This window comes from Macaca fascicularis, chromosome 9, assembly GCF_037993035.2.
Source record: "Macaca fascicularis isolate 582-1 chromosome 9, T2T-MFA8v1.1".
Lineage (NCBI taxonomy): Eukaryota > Metazoa > Chordata > Mammalia > Primates > Cercopithecidae > Macaca > Macaca fascicularis.
The window spans coordinates 27634105-27660542 of NC_088383.1; the positions used below are offsets into that span (position 1 = coordinate 27634105).

A 26438-nucleotide genomic window follows, 5' to 3' on the forward strand; every position below is an offset into this window, starting at 1 on the left:
CCAGAGCAGCTGGCAGAAGAGTAAGAAATTCTTACCAGCCAGGCTGCTGGCCTCTGTGTGGAATCTGTTTGAGCAGATGGTGAAAATTGTTGTATTTTCTTTCTCCATAAAATCTTGATGAGTGGAAGAAAAAGATTTGTGTGACTAGTCATACGTGTAGTGACTCTTGTGTAGTCTTTGGCATGAATAATCATGTTGTTTGATCCCTTTTCCTCCTAGAAATAGTCTCTCACTCTCTCGCTGTCTTTCTGGTTGTGCTGTCATAAAGCAGGGCACCTCAGAATAGAACAGGGGTTCCGAACCCCTAGAAACCCAATTTCGAGCCACCTCTCTGAAGACGGGTCGGATTTATGGCTCTGATCAGACTGGTGTCTATTCAGGGAAACTTTACCATTTGTTCCCCAAATAAAACCACATGAAGCTCCCCTCTGACCTTGTTTCATGTCCTTGAGAGCTTGGCTTTTAACCAAGTGGGAGCATTCTTGGTCGCCACCATCTGAGAAGTGTGATATTTGGGTCACATCCAGTGGCCAGTCTAAAACTGGCTGGGGACCTCAGACATGTAAGATTTTAGGAAGCACATTTTTTGTTCCTATTGTGTCACGCTCTCAGGAGAGTTTGTCTTAAGAAGTCCTATCCCTATGGGCTTTTTTCATATCAACTCTTGTTGCCTAATTAGTCCTGGAAAAGTACACATTCAGGAGGGCCTCCCTAGCATCGCAGATTAAGGCATCCGTGATTGGCAGTCCCCCACTAATTTGTGGGTTACTTGAGGTACTGTATGCACAAACACCATCCTTAACCATCTGTGGCAACAAGAGCTCTTGCCATCTTAAGCCTATTTCGAAGAGTAAAGTTTTTGAGGATCACTGGGGCTGCCTCATTTATGCTGTCTCCAGGAATACCTTTTGTTTATATGGTTAAAGTTTTTCTAAACCTGTAAAATTGCCTTGTGGGCTTTTCATGAACAGGCCTGTTGGACTGAGTCACGATTGAAATAAGTTCACCATTGGAAATTCTAATCATTAGTTGTTAGAAAACCGATCCTTCATGTCAGAAAGACTCCTAAATTTAGAAAGAGAGGTCTCTTATTCTAAACAATTGCCTCATTTGTATTTATGGAAAGATTAATTTAAAATAAAGACTCATGGTGGTTTCATGACTAGCCTTAGAAATTCTTTTGACAAAATTAAAACACGAAAATCTGGCCTAAAGCAAAGTTTAAAGTTGTTGTATGCTCCGAGTGCCTGCTGTGACTCTCCTGCAGAATTTGCAGTGCCGGCCACTCCACCTCGCAGTCTGGTTAAAATTCCAGACTTCCACTGCCATAGCCTGGGTTTGATTCCTGGTGGGGAATTAGTCACTCTGGTTGGATATTTGTGTGACTTTTATCTTTTGGGGGACCATTTGTTACCCATCCTTTTCCCTCCAATGGATATATACATACACACACACACACACACACACACACACACACACACACATGTTTATTTCAGGTTCAGTGTGTGCATGTGCTGTTTTGCTACATGGGTGAATTGTATGTCACTGGGGTTTGGTATGCAAATGATTTCATCACCCAGGTAGTGAGCACAGGTAGTTTCTTTAACCCTCACCATTGTCCGCCCCCACTCCCTTTTCCAAGTAGGTCCCAGTGTCTATTGTTCCCGTCTTTTTATTTCTCGTCTTTTTCTGTCTGTGGGGCACACGGGGATTTAGGGCCTTCGTGTGTAGACGGTCAGCTGAGAAGTTGACACCCTAGAGAATACGGCTGAACCAATGTGAGTTGTATCCTATTTGCAGGTAGCAAAACTTTCCTTTCCTTGAGCTGTCTTTGGGGTGATTCTGGATCTTGTGAGGACTGGTCTGCACCTCTTTGGAGATTCCACGTGCAACCTCAATTAAGCTATAACCTTGGTTAAGGTTTACTGAATTTGGTGAGTCACTTGAAAGAGTACCATTGGCTTAAAAAGATTCAAAGCCAGGAATATTAGCTGCCCGCTCTCGCTAAAAATACAGGCAGTAACAAACGCTGGCGAGGATGTGGAGGACACGAAACCCCTGGACACTGTTGGTGGGAATGTAGTTTAGTACAATCACTGTGGAGAACAGTTTGGAGGTTCCTCAAAAAACAAAAAGTTGAGCTATCATATGAATCAGCTATCCCACTGCTTGGTATACATCTAAAAGACAGGAAATCAGTATATCACTCCTATGTTGTAGGACTGTTTACAATAGCTAAGACTTAAAAGCAACCTAAGAGTCTATTAGCAGATGAATGGATAAAAAAATGTGGTACTTATACAAAACAGACTACTATTCAGCCTTAAAAAGAATGAGATCCTGTCATTTGCAGCAACATGGTTGGACCTGAAAACAATTAAGTGAAATAAGCCAGGCACAGAAAGACAAACATCACATGTTCTCACTTATTTGTGGGATCTAAAAATCAAAACAACTGAACTCATGAACAGAGAGCAGAGAAGGATGGTTACCAGAGACTGGGAACGGCAGTGGAGAGCTTGGGAGGTGGGCATGGTTAATGGGTAAAAAAAAAGTTCAGAAAAATAAATAAGACTTACTATTTGATAGCACATCAGGGTGACTATAGTCAATAATAACTTAGTTGTACATTTTTAAATGACTTAAAGAGTGTGACTGAATTGTTTGTAACCCAAAGGATAAATGCTTGAGGGAATGGATACCCCATTCTCCACGATGTGCTTATTTCACATTGCACATCATCAATACATCTCATGAATCTTATAAATGTATACACCTATTGTGCACCCACAAAAGTTAAAAATGAAAAATAATAAAATAAAAATAGTCTAATCATAATTTGCGGACACCTGTTGTTCTCTGTCACCACTAAATCACTGTCTCCACTAAATACAAAGTATATACAAAGTAGGTATAAAGCTTATACGTATTTGCTATTTCTGAATAAAACAAAATCAGTCAATTAGCAACATCTTATAAATTATTACAGGGATGGAAGTATTTTAGAAATACCTCTACTAATCCTAGAAATGTTCCAACTCTTGTAGAAAGATAGAACAGCTATCAGATTAATTTTCAAATTATACTACAGAACCTTCAGAAAACATTTATTTCCTTTATTTATATATTTATTTATTTATTTATTTATTTATTTATTTGAGATGGAGTCTTGCTCCATTGCCCAGGCTGGAGTGCAATGGTGTGATCTCGGCTCACCGCAACCTCCACCTCCCGGGTTCATGTGATTCTCTGGCCTCAGCCTCCTGATCTCTGGCCTCAGCCTCCTGAGTAGCTTGGATTATAGGCACGCACCACCACATCCGGCTAACTTTTTGTATTTTTAGTAGAGACGGGGTTTCACTATGTTGGCCAGACTGGTCTCAAACTCCTGACCTCGTGATCTGCCCTCCTCGGCCTCCCAAATTGTTGGGATTACAGGTGTAAGCCGCACACCCAGCCAGAAAACAAATTTTATGGCTTCATACATCAAAATTCAACAATGATGAACAGTGAGAATTACATATAGTTAATTTAGGAACACTTATGGATTGATTTATGGTCTTGGACATTCATTATTTTCCCACAAGTTAAGCTCATGACTCAGTAATTATTTCCTTTTTCATGCATAGATTTGGCCCTGGTCAGTTTGTGACCCAGAGCTTTTTTTTTTCCCCAGGAATGAGCACTTATTCTGCCTATTGATCCACAGACAATAGACTCTGCTCACAGATTGAAACATAAAATACTCGCCTCATTTCTTTCAGCTACTGGGACAATGGGCTCGGGTTTATGTTCACAACAGCCAATGAGTGCATAAAGGTCTGAGATAAGGGCTTGTGATTCTGTGACTTTACTTCCCCCGAGAAATGCAATTGTCATCTCACCAAGGACAGTACATATTTGATGAGTTAAAGTTATTTCGGAATAACTTTGTCTTAGTTTCCAATTACCAGAAAAATGACAACTTTCTACCAAGCACCTTCAAAGACAAGAAAATGGCAGAGGCTCTGTTTTTGCATGATCCCTGGAGGCAGACAGGGGTTCACATGGAGAGAACAGGACATGCTGAGTCTGAGACATAGGAGACTGACAGCAAAGCACATGTGACTTACCGGATTCCGCGCTTCCCTGAGATCTGCCTCTGCTGAAAATCTGATTTTCAGTTAACCCCCAAATTCCTGAGCCAAACTATTAGTGAATTGTATGTAAATAGATGGGACCACACAAAGACCTTGAGAGGGAGGTGTCAACAGGTTACAGTGCAGAGAAGAACTTAAAGACAAATATTAAAATGAAAAACAGGGACAAAATAGTGTGCTTCAATGCAAATTAACATTAAACTGTGGCTCATATATAGTCTAAGAAATGTATTTTAAGATCATTTACCCCATATAGATAGACATGCTGAATTAAGTAATATTCATAGAAGAAACAGGACATTTATTAAATATTTGTTTTCCACACAAGAAAGCACCAAATTTATATTGTCCAGAAGAAAATTTTATTCATGAACTTATTAATATACCAATATGCTTAAACTAATAGTTATAAAGTAACCAATTTTCCCAATAGTTTTTAGAAAGGATATATAAAAGTGATATAACTTTGTTTGATGCTGTATAGAATACTGTAGATAGTTAGAGCATATTAATATGAAAGTAAAATTTTTGAATGTTAAAAACCATTGTGCCAACCCATTAAAGTACTAGATCATTAGGAAGTCCATTTATGCCAGAAACGCAAGTGAGAGTCATTGCATTAGGAAATTCATTAACACAATAAATTACATTAATTGAACTAATGAGAGTGTCTTGTGTTCATGTTCATAGATGGAAAACAGATAATGCCAACATTTAAAAGAAAATTATTTTAAATGATTCAATTAGTATTGAATTGGTGCAAAATATTTCTTTAAAACGTAAAAATAGATTTGTATAAATGAAAAATTAAGACATTACATGATTAGGCAGGATAAGCATTGTTAAGACATCAAAGGTACTTTAATTAATAAGTTGATTTTATGGTTGCATAGTATTCCATGGAGTATATGTACCTTTACAAGGGCATGGATGGAGGTGGAGACCATTATCCTTAGCAAAGGAAGGCAGGAACAGAAAACCAAATATGGCATGTTCTCACTTGTAAGTGGGAGCTAAATGATGAGAACACATGGACACATAAAGGGAAACACACACACTGGGCCCTGTCGGAGGGTGAAAGGTGGGAGGAGAGAGAGGATCAGGAAAAATAACTACTGGACACTAGGCTTAACACCTGGGTGATGAAATAGTCTGTACAACAGCCCCGCCCCGCCGACAGACATTTACCTGTGCAACAAACCTGCACGTCCTGCACGTGTACCCCTGAGATTAAAATAAAAGTTAAAAAAATAAAGAAAAGAAAAAAGTTGATTTTAACTCCAATTAACTTACAATTTTATCATAAAGAAGAGCAAACAAATTAAAATATCCATGAAAAATCTGAAAATTAAAAGAGAGTGACTTGTCCTTTAAAATATTGTAAAGACTTGGAAATTAAAATCGTGCTGTCTTGGAGGCCGAAGCGGGCAGATCATGAGGTCGGGAGATCGAGACCTTCCTGGCTGACACAGTGAAACCCCGTCTCTACTAAGAATACAAAAAAATTAGCAGGACGTCGTGACAGGCGCCTGTAGTCCCAGTTACTTGGGAGGCTGAGGCAGGAGAATGGCGTGAACCCGGGAGGCAGAGTTTGCAGTGAGCCGAGATCGCACCACTGCACTCCAGCCTGGGCAACAGAGCGAGACTCCGCCTCAAAAAAAAAAAAAAAAATTGTGTTGTGTTGTTTCATCATTAGTCTGAAAGACCAATGGAATACAACATTGAAAAATGGAATAAAACATACATGAAAATGTGCAATAAAAGCAGGAGTGTAGAAAGAAGAGACGAAAGCTTGCTGCGTCTCACTGGGCACTGAAGCTCACAGACAGGCAGCAAGCTTTGTTTCTCACACATGTGCTTTCTGCAAGTCTGGTATTGCCACATGTGCAGGAAGGACCTTTAACATTTGAGCAAGAACATTTTTGTGCTAATATCTGATTCATGTGACTTTTTCTGCCTCAATATTCATTGTAACCTGTTCTCATAGCCCACAGTATGTTTCCTGCTGAGCTGAGATGTTACTGCCATTAATAAAGCTGTATTACCTGCAACTGTCCCCTTTTTATGTTTGGGAACCTTGAGAACAGTCACACATGATTGTGGTAATTCTTTGTGTCACTTGCCTGGTGAAAGACTATCGGGGGGGCTCCTCTCCACACTGGGCCCACAGGGGGAAAAAGCTTGTGGAGAGTTCTGGGACAGAACACTGCATGGGTCACTTCAAGGTACAATGCTCTTAAACTGTACCCCAAACTGATGCAGACAGAAAGTTCCACACACCTTCAGAAAAAGAGAAAAAAAAAAAAAAAAAAAAAAACATGTTTGGAAAGAGGAATCATCTTTGGTTGTGAAAAACACTGTCTTAGGCCGGGCGCGGTGGCTCAAGCCTGTAATCCCAGTACTTTGGGAGGCCAAGGCGGGTGGATCACGAAGTCAGGAGATCGAGACCATCCTGGCTAACATGGTGAAACCCCGTCTCTACTAAAAATACAAAAAACTAGCCGGGCGTGGTGGCGGGCGCCTGTAGTCCCAGCTACTCGGAGGCTGAGGCAGGAGAATGGCGTAAACCCGGGAGGTGGAGCTTGCAGTGAGCCGAGATCGCGCCACTGCACTCCAGCCTGGGTGACACAGCGAGACTCCGTCTCAAAAAAAAAAAAAAAAAAAAAAAAAAACTAGAAAAACACTGTCTTTTTCAGAGGATGTCCTAAAATCAAAACTAACAGATGATCTATGTCTGGAATAAAAGTCATTATTTGTTAACAGATGCTGGTGAGGCTGCAAAGGAAACTCCTGTTCACTGTCACTGGGAATGCAAATTAGGTCAGCCACTGTGGAAAGCAGTTTGGAGATTTCTCAAAAAAATGTAAAACAGAGCTACTAATTGACGCAGCAATCTCATTACTGGGAATACACCCAAAAGAAAATACAACATTCTACCAAAAAGACACACGTAAACCTGCACACGTGGCACTTCTATCTAATATAAAAGTTGGCATTATTTTAAAAAGTGTTTGTGAAAAAATTTCACCCATGGTAGGGATGAAGAAGAACATTCTTGCTAAGGTCAAGAGCTACACCACACCTAATGGCAGCCCCGGAGGCAGGGCTGGGAAAGCCAGCAGCACCAGCGTCCTGGGCACATGCCAGCAGGTGTTGGCTGAAGCAACAGGTGCCCTGGGGAAATGGAAAGGAGTTACTTAGACACAGTTGCTGATTCTTGAATTTCCTATTTTTCCCAGGATGTCTTTATCATTTTCTTACCCTCCTGTCTATGTTTAGACACATGGCCCTAGAGGTGACTTGTTGGCCGCAGAATGAGGAATTCATCACTGTCCTTTGGTCAAGGTAGAGAGAGTTATGTGATTTCATAAACTGTCCATATCTGATGATGGAAATAAAAAAGAACTGAACAGATGGAGAAGATACATTATATTCAAGAATAGAATAACTCAATATCATCAGGATGTCAGTTCTTCCCAGGGTACAGATTCAATGCACTTCTAATCAAAATGGAAGCAAATTATTTTATGGACATAGAAAAAGTAATTCTAAAACTTACATGGAGAAGAAAAAGACCTTGAATAGATAACACGATAGTGAAGGAGAACCAAGCTGGAGGACAGACAGGCACTACTCAACTTCAAGACTTACTGAAAAGCTACGGTAATCAAAGCAGTATCATATTGATGAAAGAATAGACAGGTTAATGAAACAAGACAGAGAGTTTAGAAATAGAGACACATCAATATACTTAATTAATCTTTGATGAAAAAGTAAAGGCAATATGATGAAACAAAGATTGGTTTCTTCAGAAAGTGGTGCTGGAATAACTGAATATCCACATTAAAAAAAATGAATCAGATCTTACTCCCTCACCAAAATTAACTCAAAATGAATCACAGACCTAAATGTCAAATACAAAATATAAAACTTCTGGAAAATAACAGGAGAAAATCTAGACTCTCTTGGATTTGATTATGTCTAGAAAAAAACGCCGAAGGCCGGTCGCGGTGGCTCAAGCCTGTAATCCCAGCACTTTGGGAGGCCGAGACGGGTGGATCACGAGGTCAGGAGATCGAGACCATCCTGGCTAACACGGTGAAACCCCGTCTCTACTAAAAAATACAAAAAACTAGCCGGGCGAGGTGGCGGGCGCCTGTAGTCCCAGCTATTCCGGAGGCTGAGGCAGGAGAATGGCGTGAACCCGGCAGGCGGAGCTTGCAGTGAGCTGAGATCCGGCCACTGTACTCCAGCCTGGGCGACAGAGCGAGACTCCGTCTCAAAAAAAAAAAAAAAAAGAAAAAAAGAAAAAAACGCCAAAGTTACAATACATAAAAGAAATAATATGACAAGCTGGACTTGATTAAAATGTCACATTTTTGTTGTGTTAAGCCACTGAAATGGAAGACAAGCCACAGACTGGAAGAAAATATTTGCAGAAACATATTTGAATAATGAATTTTATCCGAAATATACCAATATTCTTAAAACTTAATAGTAAGAAACAAACAACCCCATTAAAAAGTGAGCTAAAGACTGTAGCAGGCATCTCACAAAATAAAATATACAAATAAGAAATAAGCGTTTGGAATGATGCTCCATATAATGATCCTTAGGGAAATGCAGTAGTGAGCTCCCGCTGCACATCTATTGGAATGACCAAAAGCAAGAACATGGTCACCCACTTTAATCACATGGTCCCCATCACATAATTAGAGGGTGCTGTGGGCTTTAACTCTGCAAGCTTGGTGTGTGAAGAGTTCGACATAGATATGATATAGTGACTAGAAGTCTTTTATTTATTTATTTTGAGAGAAATTCTGTTGCCCAGGCTTGGAGTGCAGGAGCACAAATAACCAAATAATAACCCAAATCCAGAAGACTGAAAACGTCAAATGCTGTCAAGGCTGTGAAGCAACAGGACCTCTCATTCCTTGTTTGTGGCACAATCACAGATCACTGTACCCACGAACTCCCGGGCCCAAGTGATCCTCCCACAGTCAGTCTCCTAAGTAGCTGGGGCCACAGGCGGGCACCACCATGCCTGGCTGATTTGCATTTTTGTAGAGATGAAGTTTCCCTGTGTTGTCTAAGCTGGTCTCAAACTCCCGGGATCAAAGGATCCTCCTATCTCGGTCTCCCAAAGCACTGGAAGTACAGGCGTGAGGCACTGCACCCAGCCTGGCAGTAAGTATTCTTACTGTGACTTTTAAAAATATTCTATTGTAACTTAAAAAAACTCATGCTGACATTTATCTTTAATGGATCCAATTACTTATTTATAGTAATCAAGGAATCTTTCTGATACCGTTCAGTTTCCAAACTGTACCACGTAGCATATAGGTTTTTTGGGTTTTTTTGCACTTATTATTTCGATATGATGTAGTTTTTAGGAGAGAGCTTTTTCTCAGTTTCTCTTCTTGGTTCTTTACACCAGAATAATATTAGAAATTGTGAAAACCTATTTGGGCATGGCGGTGCATGGTAGTTCCAGTTACTAGGGAGGCTGAGGCAGGAGGACTGCTTGAGCCCAAGAGTTTGAGACCAGTGTGGGCAACATAGCGAAACCTTATCTCTAATTTTAAAAAATAACTGAAAAAATTTAGAATTCTAAATTATCTTTCTAAGAATCTGTATTACTAAGGGATGCCAGTGTGTTTTCTAAGTTATTTCTTTAAAAGTATACTTTAAACTCTTCATCTAAATGAAGAATGCAGTTCTGGAAGTGGACACTCTTAATAAGTATATGGTAAGATTTTAATTTCAGAATTTTTAAATTGTGGTTTTTAAACATATTGTTCAAAGGTTTTTGATCACATTTGAAAATTTTAAATTTCAAAAGATTTTGTATTTAGTTGTTTAAATAATCGTTTTGAAGCTCTTGCATCACTATGAGATACTGGAGGTTAGAAAACATACTTGTGTTCATTGTAGAGTACCGAGAATACAGTCTTGTCTATAAAAAGCATTTTAAGAGGTTTTCAATGTGAATAAATAAGCAGACAAATGAATTTTTATGTAATGGAATGTTACAAGTAAGATAATATGCATAATATATCTAATAATGAAATCTAATGCATTTCTAAAATATGACTTAAATTTATAGTTTCTTGTAATGTTTAGAATGCATAAATTCAGGTGAGTTATGTTGAGAAAATATGTCTTAAATAAGAAGACAATAAATCAGAGATACGTAGTAAATAGGAAAGAAGGTTACTCTATATTTTCTAGTATCCTCCAAGTGGAGTTTAGATTTTAAAAATTTTTTTTTTTTTTTTTTTTTTGAGACGGAGTCTCGCTCTGTCGCCCAGGCTGGAGTGCAGTGGCCGGATCCCAGCTCACTGCAAGCTCCACCCCCTGGGTTCACGCCATTCTGCCTCAGCCTCCCGAGTAGCTGGGACTACAGGCGCCCGTCACCTCGCCCGGCTAGTTTTTTTGTATTTTTTTTAGTAGAGACGGGGTTTCACCGGGTTAGCTAGGATGGTCTTGATTTCCTGACCTCGTGATCCGCGCGTCTCGGCCTCCCAAAGTGCTGGGATTACAGGCTTGAGCCACCGCGCCTGGCCTCCTTCACCTTTTTAAAAATTATTTACCCTAGACTTTTTTCCTCACAGAATACATTTCTTCAGTGTCTGTTTTTTAGGCTATCACTGTCTCAGTTGTCACCATATTTAGTTACAGTTTTCTATTTAGTTTCTATGTATGGTTTTCAGTAATCAATCATTGCGCGCCCCCCCACCCCATTATTCTCTTTCTCTCTGTTTTTTGGAAGAAGCAGAATTTATACAATTATTTATACTTAGCTATTTGACACACAGAATAGAAACAACCTATACTATTTCAATGCAAACCCATTTAAATACGGTACTATTAAAAACTAAAATCTCACATTTTCCACACAAGAGGTAATAAACCTGTAAATCGTGAAGAGATATTTCAAAATATAACATGCAATTTAAATTTTTTAATCTTAATTATTTCTACAATACTATAAGCTACGTAAGGGTAAATTTTTGTCCTAGGTTATTTTGGCCAAAAAATAATCTAATGGATGCCACCATATTTGTATAATAATCAATTAGAAGAAGGGGATGAAAGGAAATAATTCAATACAGAAAAGTAAGATAAACATAGAGACTACATAAGAGTCAAGATGAGACTCTTATTATATTATTATATAAGATTATTATAATTATATAAGATTATATATTATATATAGACATTATATATATTATATAAGATTATTATAACAACACAGCGAAAATAGTGGTTTAAACGAGAGCAGGAACTCTCTAGAATAAAAGCTATGATATAAATTATTTAAAATAAAAATTAAGAAAAGATAGCCAAGTAATAAAATACTGCTCAGATGTTTTTGAGTGACTTATAGCTGATTTTAATAAAAAGCTGAAAGAAAATATAAGGACGACTATAGGTAAGAGCAATTTGTTGTACTCTTTAAAATACCTAGGAGAGGCTGGGCGCGGTGGCTCACGCCTGTAATCCCAGCACTCTGGGAGGTCGAGGTGGGCAGATCACGAGGTCAGGAGATCGAGACCATCCTGGCTAACACGGTAAAACCCCCTCTCTACTAAAAACACAAAAAATTAGCCAGGCATGGTGATGGGTGCCTGTAGTCCCAACTACTTGGGAGGCTGAGGTGGGAGAATGGCGTGAACCTGGGGGGGTGGAGGTTGCAGTGAGAGGAAATGGAGCCACTGCACTCCAACCTGGGCAACAGAGCGAGACTCCATCTCAAAAAAAAAAAAAAAGGAAAGAAAAAAAGCCTCATAATTCTATAATTAGGTAAGCATTTCTCTTGTACAATTAAAAGTTTCAAGGTTAATTTTTATAAAAGTCCTCTTCCAGAATTGGTATTTTAGAATTAAATGTTTTCATTCAATTCAAAGATATATATTGCAAAAATATTTCAGAAATATTTACCTATGTAAATAAAATTATATTCTTGAAACAAATGTAGAAATACGTAATTGAAAAACTTAATCCCATTTTTTTCTCTTCTTTGATTTCATTTTCAAAATATCAGCATTCTGCATAGGTTTGTGTTATTTAATTCTACCCATTTAGTCTATCTTATAAATGTTTATCTTCTTATCACCATGTAATTCTCCTGATGTAGGTCATCTACTCGCACTCCAAATGTATTTATTCAGCTCTTTCTTCCAAGCCCCTTGGATCCCTCAAATTTTATAGGTCTCAAACTGAAAACATTTTTATTCTTTTCCTGACTCTAACCTGTCATGTGGTTTCCCCACCCTAGTAAATAACACCTAGGAAGTAGCCCTGAAACACTCAAGCACTTCAACCTGCCCTCAGCCCTCCTCCAGGCCACCAATCCAGTCACACACCAAATTGTGTACTTTCTACCTTCTTATAATCTTCCATCTCTCATTAGCATAACTGACTCTCTACCTATAATTTTGACATACTCCTCTCTAGTTTTGCCCCATCTCCCCATGTTCCTCTATCTTTACACTGCTAGAAGTGTCACCTTTCTAAAATATATTTGTAATAATGTAACTCATCTACATATGGAGTGGATACCCGTCACATGAAAGGGTAAGTTCACATTCCAGTGTGACACATATCTTATATGGTGTGGTTCCATTTTATCTCTTCATCTCATTTCCTCCGACTGTGTTCCAGTTTTACCACATCTCTTTGGCACCCCTCATTTGCAATGTTGTTTCATGCCTTATTATTTTACACATGCTATTGCACCTAGACTTTGTGTCCTGACTCTGCACTTTTTCTGTCCTTCCAAATATGGCCCAATTATGGTAGCATTTTCTATGCTTTTCAGGTAAAACTGATTGTTCTCTCCTTTGTGCCCTTATGTATTTTATTGACTTAAATTGTAGAACTGGTGAATTACACCTTTTTCTGTTTTTATTTGTGTTCATATGTCTCTGCCATTTCTTGAATATAGGTCAGAATCTATCTTCTGTATATATTTTCTGCTTCTCCCAGGATAGTGCCTGTGATTTGGTAGATACAATGTATGTGTGTGTGTGTTGTTTTGTCTTACTGACAAACTGAGTGAGTGAGTGAATAAATACATTTTTTTCTGAAGTTTTTTTTTTGTTGCTTTTGTTTTTTGTTTGTAATAGGAGGGAGCAACAAAGACAATAACTGGAAAACAAGAAAATGACATTGGCATTATTGAACGAGCTCCACAAAATCAAGCAAGCAATGACAATTTTATTTTTTATACCAAAATAATAGAAGTGGTAAGTCAGTGAATATCTCTGAAAATATTTTTATGCTTAAACGCTATTATTTAGAAAATAACTTTATAGACCCAAATATAATGTCTACTTAAAAAAAATACTTTTTGCTATCTTTTTCCATACTATCAATTCTTTTTCCTGAACCTGCTTCAATCCTGAAATTCTATTTTTGCTATTACTGTTATTTTATTGAAATATTCATAAATGGATATAGTATATATTTTTACAATTTACAGTAAAAAATGTTCTCATATATGTGTCTGTGAATAACATTTTGTAGATAAGATGCCCACATCAGAATCAGGACAAAAAGAAGATACGAAATGACCTTCAAATACTGAGGTACAGTATATTGTTGTTGTTGTTGTTGTTGCTGTTGTTATTTTAAAACATAAGTAATGAGTCATGTTAAAACATAAAAAGATGATTTGACTTTATTCTGTCACCTCTGCATGTGTCATAAGAAATTATTTTCAGACATTTATCAGAACATACTTTATAATCATGTGCCAACTAGATAACTATTGCATAGTGCAATTCTGCTAATTTGTAGGATTAATTTAAGAAGCCAGTGTAGAATAGTGCGAAAGAAAATAAGGCTTAGAAGTCACTAGGAATCTATTTGAGTTCTGAAGTTAAGTTTGTCTAAAAACTAAAGAATTTCTCTGCATTCACCTATGGGCAAATATATGATTCTGTGTATCTCCAGATTTACGAAAGCTCTAATTGGATTCAGAGAGAAAGAGTTTAAATTGTAGTCTCAGTCTTGTACAACTTGGAACTTGAAAAGATAATGCTTGGGACTTGAAAGTATTGGTATATTTTGATTATCCAGTATACAGCTGAAGGAACATTTCAGGAGCTGGATAAACATGAGAAATAGGACACCTGTAAAACTATAATAATAACAATTCAGTTGAGTAGTGTTTTCATAAGTAGACATTCTTTTCACAAAGAGAACTCTTTGAGTCCTTTGTGGCAGCCAGGTTTGCAGCCACATAAATGTCAAATAATAATGATGGATTCCAAGGTCACAACGGTGGATGTGGAAGAGATAGGTAAGGCCTCACCACTTAGATAGAAGCAGCAGCTGCATAGTAGTAACAGCAATGAGTGGATGTCAAAAGATAAGTCTGTATTTTGGTTCTGCCACTTACTAGCTATGGGAACTTGGAACAAATCATTTAACCTAATCAAATACCAGTAACCTTGTTTATAAAAATAGTGCTCGTATCTACCTCTTAGGTCTGCATGATGAAAAAATGTAACAAATGTGAAAACACTTGTAAACTGAAAAGTCTGTATACAAATGTAAGACAAAATGATCAAAGTGGCATTGAAGTGAAGACAGTATTGGTAGGACAAGAATGGGGAGTAAGAACAGGCATGTGGATTTCTAATTGGGGGTAAGGGGATGATAACTTTCAGCAGGCTACTACTGAAGATTTTCCATAGAAATATAGCAGTCTGGAAAGGTAGACTTTTCTGATGAGATTTTAAATGTTTTGACCTGGAGTAATTTTTAAGATTGCAATTCTAACAGATTGGCTATAAAACAGATTTGTATGTGTTTTAAAAATTTATAGTAAGAGGCCGAGCACGGCGGCTCATACCTGTAATCCCAGCACTTTGGGAGGCCGAGGCGGGTGGATCACGAGGTCAGGAGATCGAGACCATAACACGGTGAAACCCCGTCTCTATTAAAAATACAAAAAATTAGCGGGGCGTGGTGGTGGGCGCCTGTAGTCCCAGTTGCTAGGAGTGAGGAGGTCTCAGCCTCAGCGGTGAGGAGGTCTAAAGCCTCAGCGGTGAGGAGGTCTAAGCCTCGGCGGTTTTGGAGAGTCACTGCTGCTAAAGAATCTATTTGGGATTGTAAAGTAAGGATAGATTTCGTTATTTCTTGCAAACTGAGAAATCCTTTGAGAGTGTGTGGTAGTAGGATAATGAAGTAGATAAACCAGGTATTCCAGTTCCTGTAGCAGTAGCCATTCCTAACCCTGTAAGTAGGGGTATTAGTTGTATGGCTGGCGGACTTGAGCTTTAAGGAGTACTGATGAGGTCTGATTTCCTGGGGCAATATTAATGTTGGGACTTAGAAAGACTAAGGTGCAGGTGCCTGTCCAGTTAGTGGGGAGGCAGATATAGGTTGATGTTCCATATAAGAAGAATATGCCTTGGCTGGGTAGACAGAACTGGTTGTGTATGTTAAAAAGGTGTATGAGTTTGTTGTTTTCATTTTCCCATACTCCTAGAGTACTTGCCAAGGTAGCTCCGGTGAGCCACTGGAAAGGGGTGTTGGGAGCAAACTGAGTGGCTCCCTGTGTTCTATTTTCCCATTGGAGAAAAAAACGTTTTGTATCTACTAGGAACCATTTGAGAAAATGATTGAAAAGGGGATAAGAAGGCATTCACTAATGGTGGGGGCGCTGCTGCAGGGGGTCCAGGGGTGAATGGTCATGCAGGGAGTATGTTTGCCATTACAAAACCTGGACAAATAGCTAATGTCACAAATAGCTAATGCATGCTGGGCTTAACATTTAGGTGATGGGTTGATAGGTGCAGCAAACCATTATGGCACACATTTACCTAAGTAACAAATCTGCACGTTCTGCATATGTATCCTGGAACTTAAAGTAAAATAATATTTTAAAAAATTTTAAAAAGAAAAACCATATTATTACTGTATCTGACATCAAAAGAACATAGTATACTAAAAGTAGAAAGTTACTGTTTGTGAGATAAAATTTAATGTAAAGCAAATTTACCTTCTATACTATTTCAAGCATATGCTCAAATAAATTAAGAACACCTTGCCAGTTTTAATTACTAAATATTTTGGTTTTAAAACTAAATTTGTTTCATTTTAAATTTCCATTTAGCCTGCAGGGGTGTCCAATCTTTTGGCTTCCCTGGGACTCACATAAGATGCACTAACACTAGCAATAGCTGATCAGCTAAAAAAAAAAAAAATGTGAAAATATCTCGTAATTTTTTTAAGAGCGAGTCTTGCCCTGTCGTCCAGGATTGAGTGCAGTAGCAAGATCTCAGCTCACTGCAGCCTCCACCTCATGGGTTCAAAGGATTCTCTCACCTCAGCCTCTGGAGTTGCTGGGATTACAGGCATGCTCACTGCCCCTGGCTTGTTTTTGTATTTTTAGCACAGATAGGGTTTTGCCGTGTTGGCCAGGCTGGTCTTGAACTCCTGACCTCAAGTGATCTGCCAGCCTTGGCCTGCCAATAGTGCTGGGATTACAGGTGTGAGCCACCGCACCCTGCAAAGAGCTTACAATGTTTTAATATTTGTCGGGCAGCATTCGAAGTTGTCCTGGGCCGCGGGAGCCCATGGGTTGAGACAGCATGATCTATAGCTTACTCTTCCCCAGATATTAAAACATACCATTAATTACCTTCCTTAGTTTTAAGAAAATAGCCTTTTAGCCTATGAGAAGCCAATTTGAAAGAGAAGAGATACAGGTAACAAGAGCCTAGGATAAACTGGGCATTAAATGTATCTCTGAGGGAAAATATTCCAGATTGAAATATACATCAATAAGATTGCTTTTACCTGCCCCTACATTCTTATTTACAGGATACTTACAGCGCTGTAGTAACAGAGAATTCAAAAATTATCTGAATAACTGTTTTTTAAAATTACTGTTATTCAAGCATTAAAGAAGCAAAACCAAAACAGCTTGTGTCCAGGGCTCCAATCAATCAAGCGACGGGAATCTCAGAGCAAGGGAACAGGCTCTGCTTGTCATGTTTTCTCATTTTCCTCTCTCAATTTTCCTGAAAATTCTGAAGGTCGCAGAGGTAGAGATGAAAATCTAAGGTCACCAAGACTTAAGAAGGCATGGGATGGTGAAAGCTATTTTTAATTATAGTGTTGACCTCCAGATCTACTGGCCCCGTAATCTTTGTATAAATACAGTAGGAAGAACGTTTAACATTTATTCATTTGTTTTATTCATTTGTTGGTTCTGAACATTGATGCTTCGTGCCTGTTGGGAGGGTGGGGCATAGGAGGCCTCTTGACGACCGCTGGGGGAGCGGGCACGAAGTCCGGGGGCGGGCGGGCGGCTCCATGAAGTCCAGGGGCGGTGGCGGGAGCTCTGGATCCTGCAGCGGGGGTGGCGGCAGCTCTGGGTCGTCCAATGGAGGCAGCGGTGGCAGTGGCGGCAGGAAGTCGTCGGGCGGGGCGGGGAAGCCCCCGCCGCCAGTGCTCTTGGCCTTGGGGGGCGTGACAGGGCTGCAGATGGTGTCCCAGGACCTATGCACCAGAGCGGGGGGCAGGCTGGACTTGGGGCCGTGTGGGGCCGGGGGTGCTCCTGGCTCCTGGTGGTTCCTGAGGGCTGGCTTCCTATCCTGCAACCCAGTGACAGCAGCATTCATTATTTTAAAATTTTTGAAATTTTAATTTATTGTTATTAATTAATGGACACAGGGTCTCACTCTGTCGCCCAGGCTGAGTGCAATGGCACAATCTGGGCCCACTGCAGCCTCCACCTCCTGAGCTCAAGCGAACCCTCCCACCTCAGTCTCCTGGGTAGCATTCTCTATTCTTGACAAAACAGCCCCAGTGGACAGGACCATGCCATAGATAGGTGAGTCTCTCTGTCTGCCCACTGGGGAGCCTCCGTCCCTCAGTCACTGAGAGCCCTGGTTGTTCATGAGCTCATCTTTGCTCTGGAATAGGGAAATGACTTTCAATGGCCTTTATTATTATTATTATTATTATTATTATCGAGACGGAGTCTTGCTCTGTTGCCCAGGCTGGAGTGCAGTGGTGCCATCTTGGCTCACTGCAACCTCCACCCCCTGGGTTCAGGCGATTCTCCTGCCTCAGCCTCCCAAGTAGCTGGGACTACAGGAGCTGGCCACCACGTCCTGCTAATTATTGTATTTTTAGTAGAGATGAGGTTTCATCATGTTGGTCAGACTGGTCTCGAACCCCAGACCTCATGATCTGCCTGCCTCTGCCTCCCAAAGTGCTGGGATTACAGGCATGAGCCACTGCGCCTTGTTTTTTTTTTTTTTTTTTTTGACAGGATCTCGCTGTGTCACCCAGGCTGGAGTGCAGTGGCGCAAGCTTGACTCACTGCAACTTCTGCCTCTAGGGCTCAATGATCCTCATGCCTCAGCCTCCTGAGTAGCTGGGATGAAAGCATGTGCCACCATGCCCAGTTAATTTTTGTATTTGTTGTAGAGATGGTTTTTTGCCATGTTGCTCAGACTTGTCTCCAACTCCTGGGCTCAAGTGATCTATCTACCTTGGCCTCCCAAAGTGCTGGAATTACAGGTGTGAGCCACCTCACCCAGACAGTTTACCTTTTCTCAACTGCATGAAAGTTGGCTGGTTCACCGGGTATAAAATGAGCCCAGTAGCCTCTATTATGACATGTGTCTCAGGTTGTGATGAGATCAAATGAGATACATATATGAGTTCTGAAAAGAAAAATCACCAGCGTGCTATTGGTAGAAACCAGAGCGCCAAATGTGGCTGAAGTCTAATAGAGGTATAGCCCTTCCTCCACCAATACTCGAATAGATAAGGATAATTTGGGTGTATATAATGAAACGTCCCCAGGCAGCTGGATTGAATCCCTCTGTTTTAGTGATAATTATCATTCCAATTGACATTTCATCAGGGTTCCAGTTTATTTCTTCCTCTGCTTAATAGCCTCTTGACACTGAAAATTAAATTTGGAAGTTTTTTTTTTCTAACAGTGCCTTCTGATTTAGTTTCTATTTTAGTTTATTTACTTAGCATGATAAGCTAATTAACTGGCGATGTACATTTTCCTTTTTAAAAAATCTCTGAACAGGCAGCTTGGGAATTGGTGTTCACATATAGTTAAGTGATTTCTATTCTGGGATTCTTTTATTTTTTTCAGCATTTTTAAATGCTTTCCTTCGATTGGCATTATAGAAATAATGAAAATAATAATAGCTGAAAGTGCATTGCATGAAGAGATTGTCAGGCTTGAGAAGATAATGAAAACACTAAAGAAATAGAACTTTTACAGGCCTGCAGTGGTTGTCAAAATTATAAGAAGTTCAATAAATACCAAGATTTAGTTGTTTTCATGACTGGCCGATGGACAAAATGAAGGGGTGAAAGAAGTGAAAAATTGTTAAAGTGAAGCACCCTGCCTTTCCTAGCTGGGAGACATGCTGTTGTCACAGTTATTTCGGGTTGTTTTGAATCACACATGAGAAATATTCAACAGATTTATACAGTCAACTGAGAGGTTTTGAACTAGATTAGTAACGAAATCATAATTATTAGCTATGATTTTAAGATAGATTTAAGTGAATCTTCATTGATCTATTTGGTTGAAAAAATGTTATGGAGGATGTCATCCCTATTGGCTATCATTTTACAACGTATTTTCTCCTTCATCACCCTGGGGATGTAGGTAGGACATCAGTGGGAACAATAAAAAATGCACATTTTTAGTGTAACCCTCTTTTATATTTGTTTCTTTTTTTTAAGACAAGGTCTTTATCATGTAGGCTGGGGTGCAGTGGTGTGATCACAGCTCACTGCAGCCTTGAAATCCTAGGCTCAAGCCATTCAGACACCTCAGCTACCCAAGTAGCTAGGACCACAGGTGCATGCCACCAAGCCTGGCTAGTTTTTTTATTTCTTGTAGAGATGAGCCCTCGTTCTGTTGCCCAGGCTGGTCTGGAACTCCGGAGCTCAAGCAATTATCCTGCTTCGGCCTCCCAAAGTGCTGGGATTACAGGCGTGAGCCACCGTACCCAGCCTGTTTTCTCTTTTTAAAAGAGCAGTTATTGGAACAATGTGAATGGTTGAGAACATGGGTTTTGGGGGACGGCTGACGGAATGTATGTCAGCTGCTTGCTGGTTTTACCTTGGATGTTTCAGCGTGTGTCTTGGCCTCTTGGAGAACAGCACTGACAGAATGTGCAGCCTGGGGCATCTGTCCATTGGGCTGGGCGGTGCCTTTTATAGGTCCTGAGAGGGAGGAAGCGAGAAAAGAAGAGTGAGCAAAGCATTTTCAACATTCTTGAAAGTTAATCTGAAAATAAAAGCAGTTTACATCTCTAAAGCAAAGAAAGATACTTGCCGGCTACTTCTTACAAAAATAAAAAATAAAAACAAAGCAAAGAAAGCAAATCACAGGCATGGCATGGTACACAAAACCTTACGAAAAATCTGAGGTTCTGTGACAAAACTGTATAGGAGATTCAGCAGAAGATTCAGGAAGATGAGTGCGGTATTTGATAAAGCTCACCGAGGAGGGTCTGGATTAACTGGGATCGTGGAGAGGAATAGTATGTTTTACTTTTGAAAACCTTTTGATAATTGAAGAATAAACCTTGAAAACCAATTTTCTTTCAAAAAAATTGTATTGTTGATTTCCCTAAAATGTATTTATCTAGTTTCATACCATGCTGAGTATAGGAACAACTTTCGAACATTGTCTTCGACAAAGAGTATATTGGGCTGGGCGCGATGGCTCAGGCCTGTAATCCCTGCACTTCAGGAGGCCGAGGGCGAGCAGATCACGAGGTCAAGAGATTGAGACCATTCTGGCCAACATGGGGAACCCCGTCTCTACTAAAAATACAAAAATTAGCCGGGGGTGGTGGTGGGTGCCTGTGGTCCCAGCTGCTCGGGAGGCTGAGGCAGGAGAATGGTGTGAACCTGGGAGGCGGAGCTTGCAGTGACCCGAGATCACACTACTGCTCTCCAGCCTGGTGACAGGGTGAGACTCAGTCTCAACAACAACAACAACAAAAACGAAAAACAGATAAACAACAATAACAACAACAACAAAGAGTACATTGGACACAGAAACAACAGACACAGATTTGGACAAAATGTGCGGGTCCCTGAAATAATCTGGAATTAGATGTGAGTTTTTGTTTGTTTTGTTTTCCCCAAAAGTCCTGGTATTAAGATTTTATTTTCTTGCCTTTTAATTTGTCCTTTTGACACAAAGCTTGACTCATGGAAGGTCTGCAGTTGTTAGAGAATCAGATAGAAGAAGCTCTGTGTTGATTTCTCGGCTCTTCAGAAAGGATCCCGCCAAGGATGGCCACCTCTCCACACCCGGGCTGTTTCTCCTGCAAGTGAATTGCAGCCCAGCCCACACCAGAAGGTCTTCCGCTCCTCTCCCTGTGAATGCAGAGATGCTTTAGCCATGCTCGGCACCACCGTTCTGTCTAATATTCACAAACTGCCTGCTTATTTCTTCAACTAGTTTTCCAGTAATTTGAGTAACCCATTAATTTACATGACAACTCAAAGAATGACTTCAGGACATAAGAAAAAAAAAAGTGGGTGGGGAACGTTGGCTGGGTTCTGCTGGCTCATTCCTGTATTCCCAGCCCTAGGGGAGGCCAAGGCAGGTGGATCACTTGAGGTCAGGAGTTCAAGAACAGACTGGCCAATTTGGTGAAATCCACTAACTGCTAAAAATACAAAAAATTGGCCGGGCATGGTGGCTCACACCTGTAATCCCAGCACTTTGGGAGGCCAAGGCAGGCAGATCACAAGGTCAGGAGATCGAGATCATCCTGGGATGAAACCCCGTCTCTACTAAAAATACACAAAATTAGCCGGGCGAGGTGGCGGACACCTGTAGTCCCAGCGACTTGGGAGGCTGAGGCATGGGAATGGTGTGAACCCGGGAGGCAGAGCTTGCAGTGAGCCAAGATCGCGCCATTGCACTCCAGCCTGGGTGACAGAGTGAGACTCTGTCTCAAAAAAACAAAACAAAACAAAAACAAACCAACAAAAAAAACAATTAAAAAATTTAGTCAGGCATCGTGACCCACACCTCTAATCCCTGCCACTCGGGAAGCTGAAGCAGGAGGATCACATGAACTTGGGAACCAAGGGTTGCAGCGAGCTGACATCGTGACACAGCATTCCAGCCTTGGTGACACAATGAGACTCAGTCTCAAATACAAGGATGATACTCAGGGGGAAATGGTGGGAAGGGGGAGAAAGTTAAGAGACTACAAATTGGATTCCGTGTGTACTGCTTGGGTGATTGGTGCACCAAAATCTCACAAATCACCACTAAAGGAGTTACTCAAGTAACTAAATACTACCTGTTTGCCAAACATTTATGAAAAGAAAAATTTAGAAGAAATTTTAAATTGTGCAAATTTACTGTCATACTTTCAAGTTACAAAAGCACGTCTATGATGAGACTTAATTATTCTAACGTTTAAAGAAATGAAGAGAACAATCAGAGTTTAAACAGAAAAGCTGTCAGACATTTCGTCTACAGCAATGAAATCTCTAGCATATATTTTGTATTTTGAAACTTAGTTTTCAGCCAGCCTGGGGGAAGAAGAAGAGGAAACAGAACTGGGCATTGGGGTATGTAGTGGGAAAGTAAGAAACCGGTTGGACACAGCAGGGAAAGAAGAAGGGGTGAGGACTCCAGGCAGAGCCAGTCCTCCTGCTTGGGGCCTGGGCATAGGAAAGCAAACGCCAGGCAGGAGGAAGGAGCCCCAGGCTGTGGATGCCTCTGGGGGAACCTTGGGTCAGCAACGGCCAAAGGAACTCCTGAAATTAAGCAGTATCTGCCACTTCCCTACCTTTGGGTGTCTTCTGGTGGCCAATGTGCTGCTGTCAGGACCCTTGCTGGCTCCCAACTTCTCCTGGGCAGGCTCCAAAGCAGTGGAGTTGGCGCTACTGCTACCTCCACCTTGTGGATCTCTGAGATGCAGGACGGTTTCACCCATCGCACCCTAAGATAGCCCTGCTTATGGCTGGCATTGGGCGACAGTGTGTTCTAGGCACCTCTGCTCCTGTATGTCGCGGCCTGCGTCTTTGCTGTCTGGACACTCGTAGATGTCAGAGTCAGAAGCTGGCTGTTGAGAACCCTTGTGCCAGCCCTGATTGGGTCTGGCTTTGGTGAATATTCGAAAGTTCAGTGTGGACCACGTGGGACACCCCTGCTGTTCTCGGGCAGCATGGGCCTTGGCTTGCTCCCGAGTCTGCATAGGTGAACACCTATTGCCTCTTCCTGGCAAAAGCATCACTGCCACGGGCAGCCCTGGGCCATGGAGCAGTATTGCACTAGCAGCCCGCATCCGTACCCTGAGCTGACTTGTCTGCTAAAAAATACCTGCCAACCTCTCCGGTTTATTTTAGAACGGCCTGAATGCAACACACCTGAGACCTGTTACTAGGGGAGAAGAGAGCACAAACGGATTCATCCTCCTGCCACGACTGCCCAACAACTGAAGACCACCAACTAGGACCACCAACTAAAGAGAAACAACTGAGGGTACCAACTGAGGGCACTAACCAAAGGCAACCAATGAGGGCACCCACTGAAGGCCAGTTGCCCTGCCAACCAGACCACATACTGGTTAGAGGAAACAATCAGGCCCAGAATCCTTTGCATGTGTCCCCCTAGCTTGGAATTGAGAGCTCAAGCACCAGGCTCACAAGGCCCCACCCTGCCAGTGGACCTCCCCCACCTTTCATGCATTGCTGGCTGCTAGAAACTTTCAGGTTGCTCACTGTGATGAAGTTCCTAGGGATCATCACCTTACAATGAATGATGCTAAAATTACTGAAACCAAATCTGCCTCATGTACTGTCTGGGATTCAAAAAACCCTCTTTCCCCCATAACCTCTGAGATTTTTACAAACTAGAAAAATGACAGATTTCTGCAGGTGCTTTCAGAAAAACACATTGCCATGAGCTACACCTACGCTATAATGTCAAATCATATTTCACATATATATACACATATATATTCAATCCACACATATTCCATTTACATTTTTTGAAAATAACACACATATTCAATCAAATTAACAAGAGTAATAGAATACACTTTCTAAAAATTATAGACAAAGTATAGCACAGTTTTCTAGTGATCATTTTGATACAGCAACTTAGAATCTATGCCTTGAACAAAAAAAGAGGCTTATGTAAGAGAAAAGCACCACATAATACAAGATTTTAAATGTGATCATCATTGCTACTTTTAGCTGGCAATTACCCACTAAATGTATTGTAAACTGCTCTGTGACTATGGTGACTCATTTATCTTTGTGATCCTTGCTTTCATTATCTTAAAAATATGAGTAACACCATTTTATAAACTTGCTCTGAAAATTAAATGAGAGAAAAATAATCCTTCTCTATACATTGAACACTTACAAAATTACAGGCATTGTGTCTAGGTTTTTACACACTTACCTTATCGAAGCCTCATAACAATCCTATCTTTTAAATTACAGGCATTTTGCCCACACAAATTTTTACTCATTTACCTTCCGGAAGCCTCATAAGAATCCCATCTTTTATAGATAAGCAAACTGAGGCTCAGAGGAGTTAAAAACACATTCACGATCACATCCTAATGAGTGTTGGAACTTGGATTCAAATCCAGTTGTCTCTGATGCCAAAGGTGGTGCAAACTTAATGAAGACCAAGATATACCCAGTACATGGAAGGATCAAGACATGTGGATTCCCTTTCTCTACCATCTTATGTATGAATTTCGATGGCTTTCATGGCCTCAGAAAAATCCTAAACTTCCTCCCAGGTTGCCTTGCAGTCCTTCCCTTCTTCTTGGAAATGACTGGGAATCTGCATATTTAGACCACAAGCATCTCCTTAGAAACAGGATTGTTGATCAAGAAACCAAAGTTTTGGCCGGGGATGGTGGCTCAAGCCTGTAATCCCAGTACTTAGGGAAACCAAGGTGAGCAGATCACCTGAGGCCAGGAGTTTGAGACCAGCCCAACCAAAATGGTGAAACCCTGTCTCTCCTAAAAAGAATAAAATTAGTTGGGCCTGATGGCACATGCCTCTAATACCAGATACTCCGGAGGTTAAGGCAGAAGAATTGCTTGAACCCAGAGGGCAGAGGTTACAGTGACCTAAATTATAGGTATTGTATCCAGATTTTTACACACTTACCTTATAGAAGCCTCATAGAAAGCCTTTCTTTTAAATTACAAACATTTTTGCCATGGTTTTCATACATTTACCTTATGGAAGCCTCATAACAATCACATCTTTTATAGATGAGAAAACTGAGGCTTTGGATGCCTGTGGGGAAACTCGCGCCAGCAATGGCCAGAGGAGCTCCTGAATTTAAACAGTATCCGTCGCCTCCCTACCTTTCGGTGTCTTCTGGTGGCCAATGTGCTGCTGTCAGGACCCTCGCTGGCTCCCAAATTCGATTGGGCAGCCTCCAAAGCAGTGGAGTCCTGCGCTACTACCACCTCCACTTCATGGATCTCAGAGCTGCAGGACGGCTTCACCCACCGCACGCTGAGATAGCCTGGCTTGCAGCTGGCATTGGGGAACAGCGTGTTCCGGGCGCCTCTGCTCCTGTATATCGCGGCCTGCGTCTTCGCTGTCTGCATGCTAGTAGACGTCAGAGCCACAGGCTGGCTCAGCAGAATGCTTGTCCCAGCCCTGATTAGGGCTGGCTTTGGTGCATATGCGACAGTTCAGTGTGGACCCCATGGGGTAAACTCTGCTCTTCTCAGGCAGCTTGGGCCTTCACTTGCCCCCAGTTCTGCAGAGCTGAACACCTCTCGCCTCTTCCTGGCAAAAGCATTGCTGCCACGGGCAGCCCTGGGCCATGGGGCAGCAATACGCTAGCAGTCCTCACTCCGTGTCAGCCCCATAGCATGACCTGACTTGTCTGCTAAAAAACCCTGCCAACCTGTCCGGTTTATTTTAGAAGGGCTTGGATGCAATAAACCTGAGAGCTGTGACTTGGGGGAGGAGAGAGCACAAACGGATTCATCTTCCTTCCACCACTGCCCAACAACTGAAGACCACCAGCTGAGGGAACCAACTGAGGACACAAACCGAAGGAAACCAATGAGGGCACCCACTGAAGGCCACCAAGTGAAGGCCAGTTGCCCTGCCAACCAGAACGCATCCTGGTTCAGAGGAAACAATCAGGTCCAGAATCCCCTGCAGGCATCCTCACAAACTTGGAACTTGAGAGCACAGGCACATGGCTCACAAGGCCCCGCCCTGCCAGTGGCCCCGCCCCACCTTTCATTCATTGCTGG

At 41.2% G+C, this 26438-nt stretch overlaps 1 protein-coding gene across 1 annotated transcript; it reads right to left on the reverse strand.

Moving 5' to 3' along the window:
• Positions 1 to 17332: 17332 nt before the first annotated feature.
• LOC102136015 (amyloid beta A4 precursor protein-binding family B member 1-interacting protein-like) lies at positions 17333 to 26353 on the reverse strand. Its single transcript, XM_015455670.3, has 3 exons — positions 21337 to 26353; positions 20269 to 20372; positions 17333 to 17755 (listed from the first exon to the last, which is right to left on the reverse strand). The coding sequence occupies exons 1-3, from the start codon at positions 21371 to 21373 to the stop codon at positions 17354 to 17356; spliced, it is 543 nt and encodes a 180-aa protein (XP_015311156.2). The 5' UTR covers positions 21374 to 26353; the 3' UTR covers positions 17333 to 17353.
• Positions 26354 to 26438: the final 85 nt, after the last annotated feature.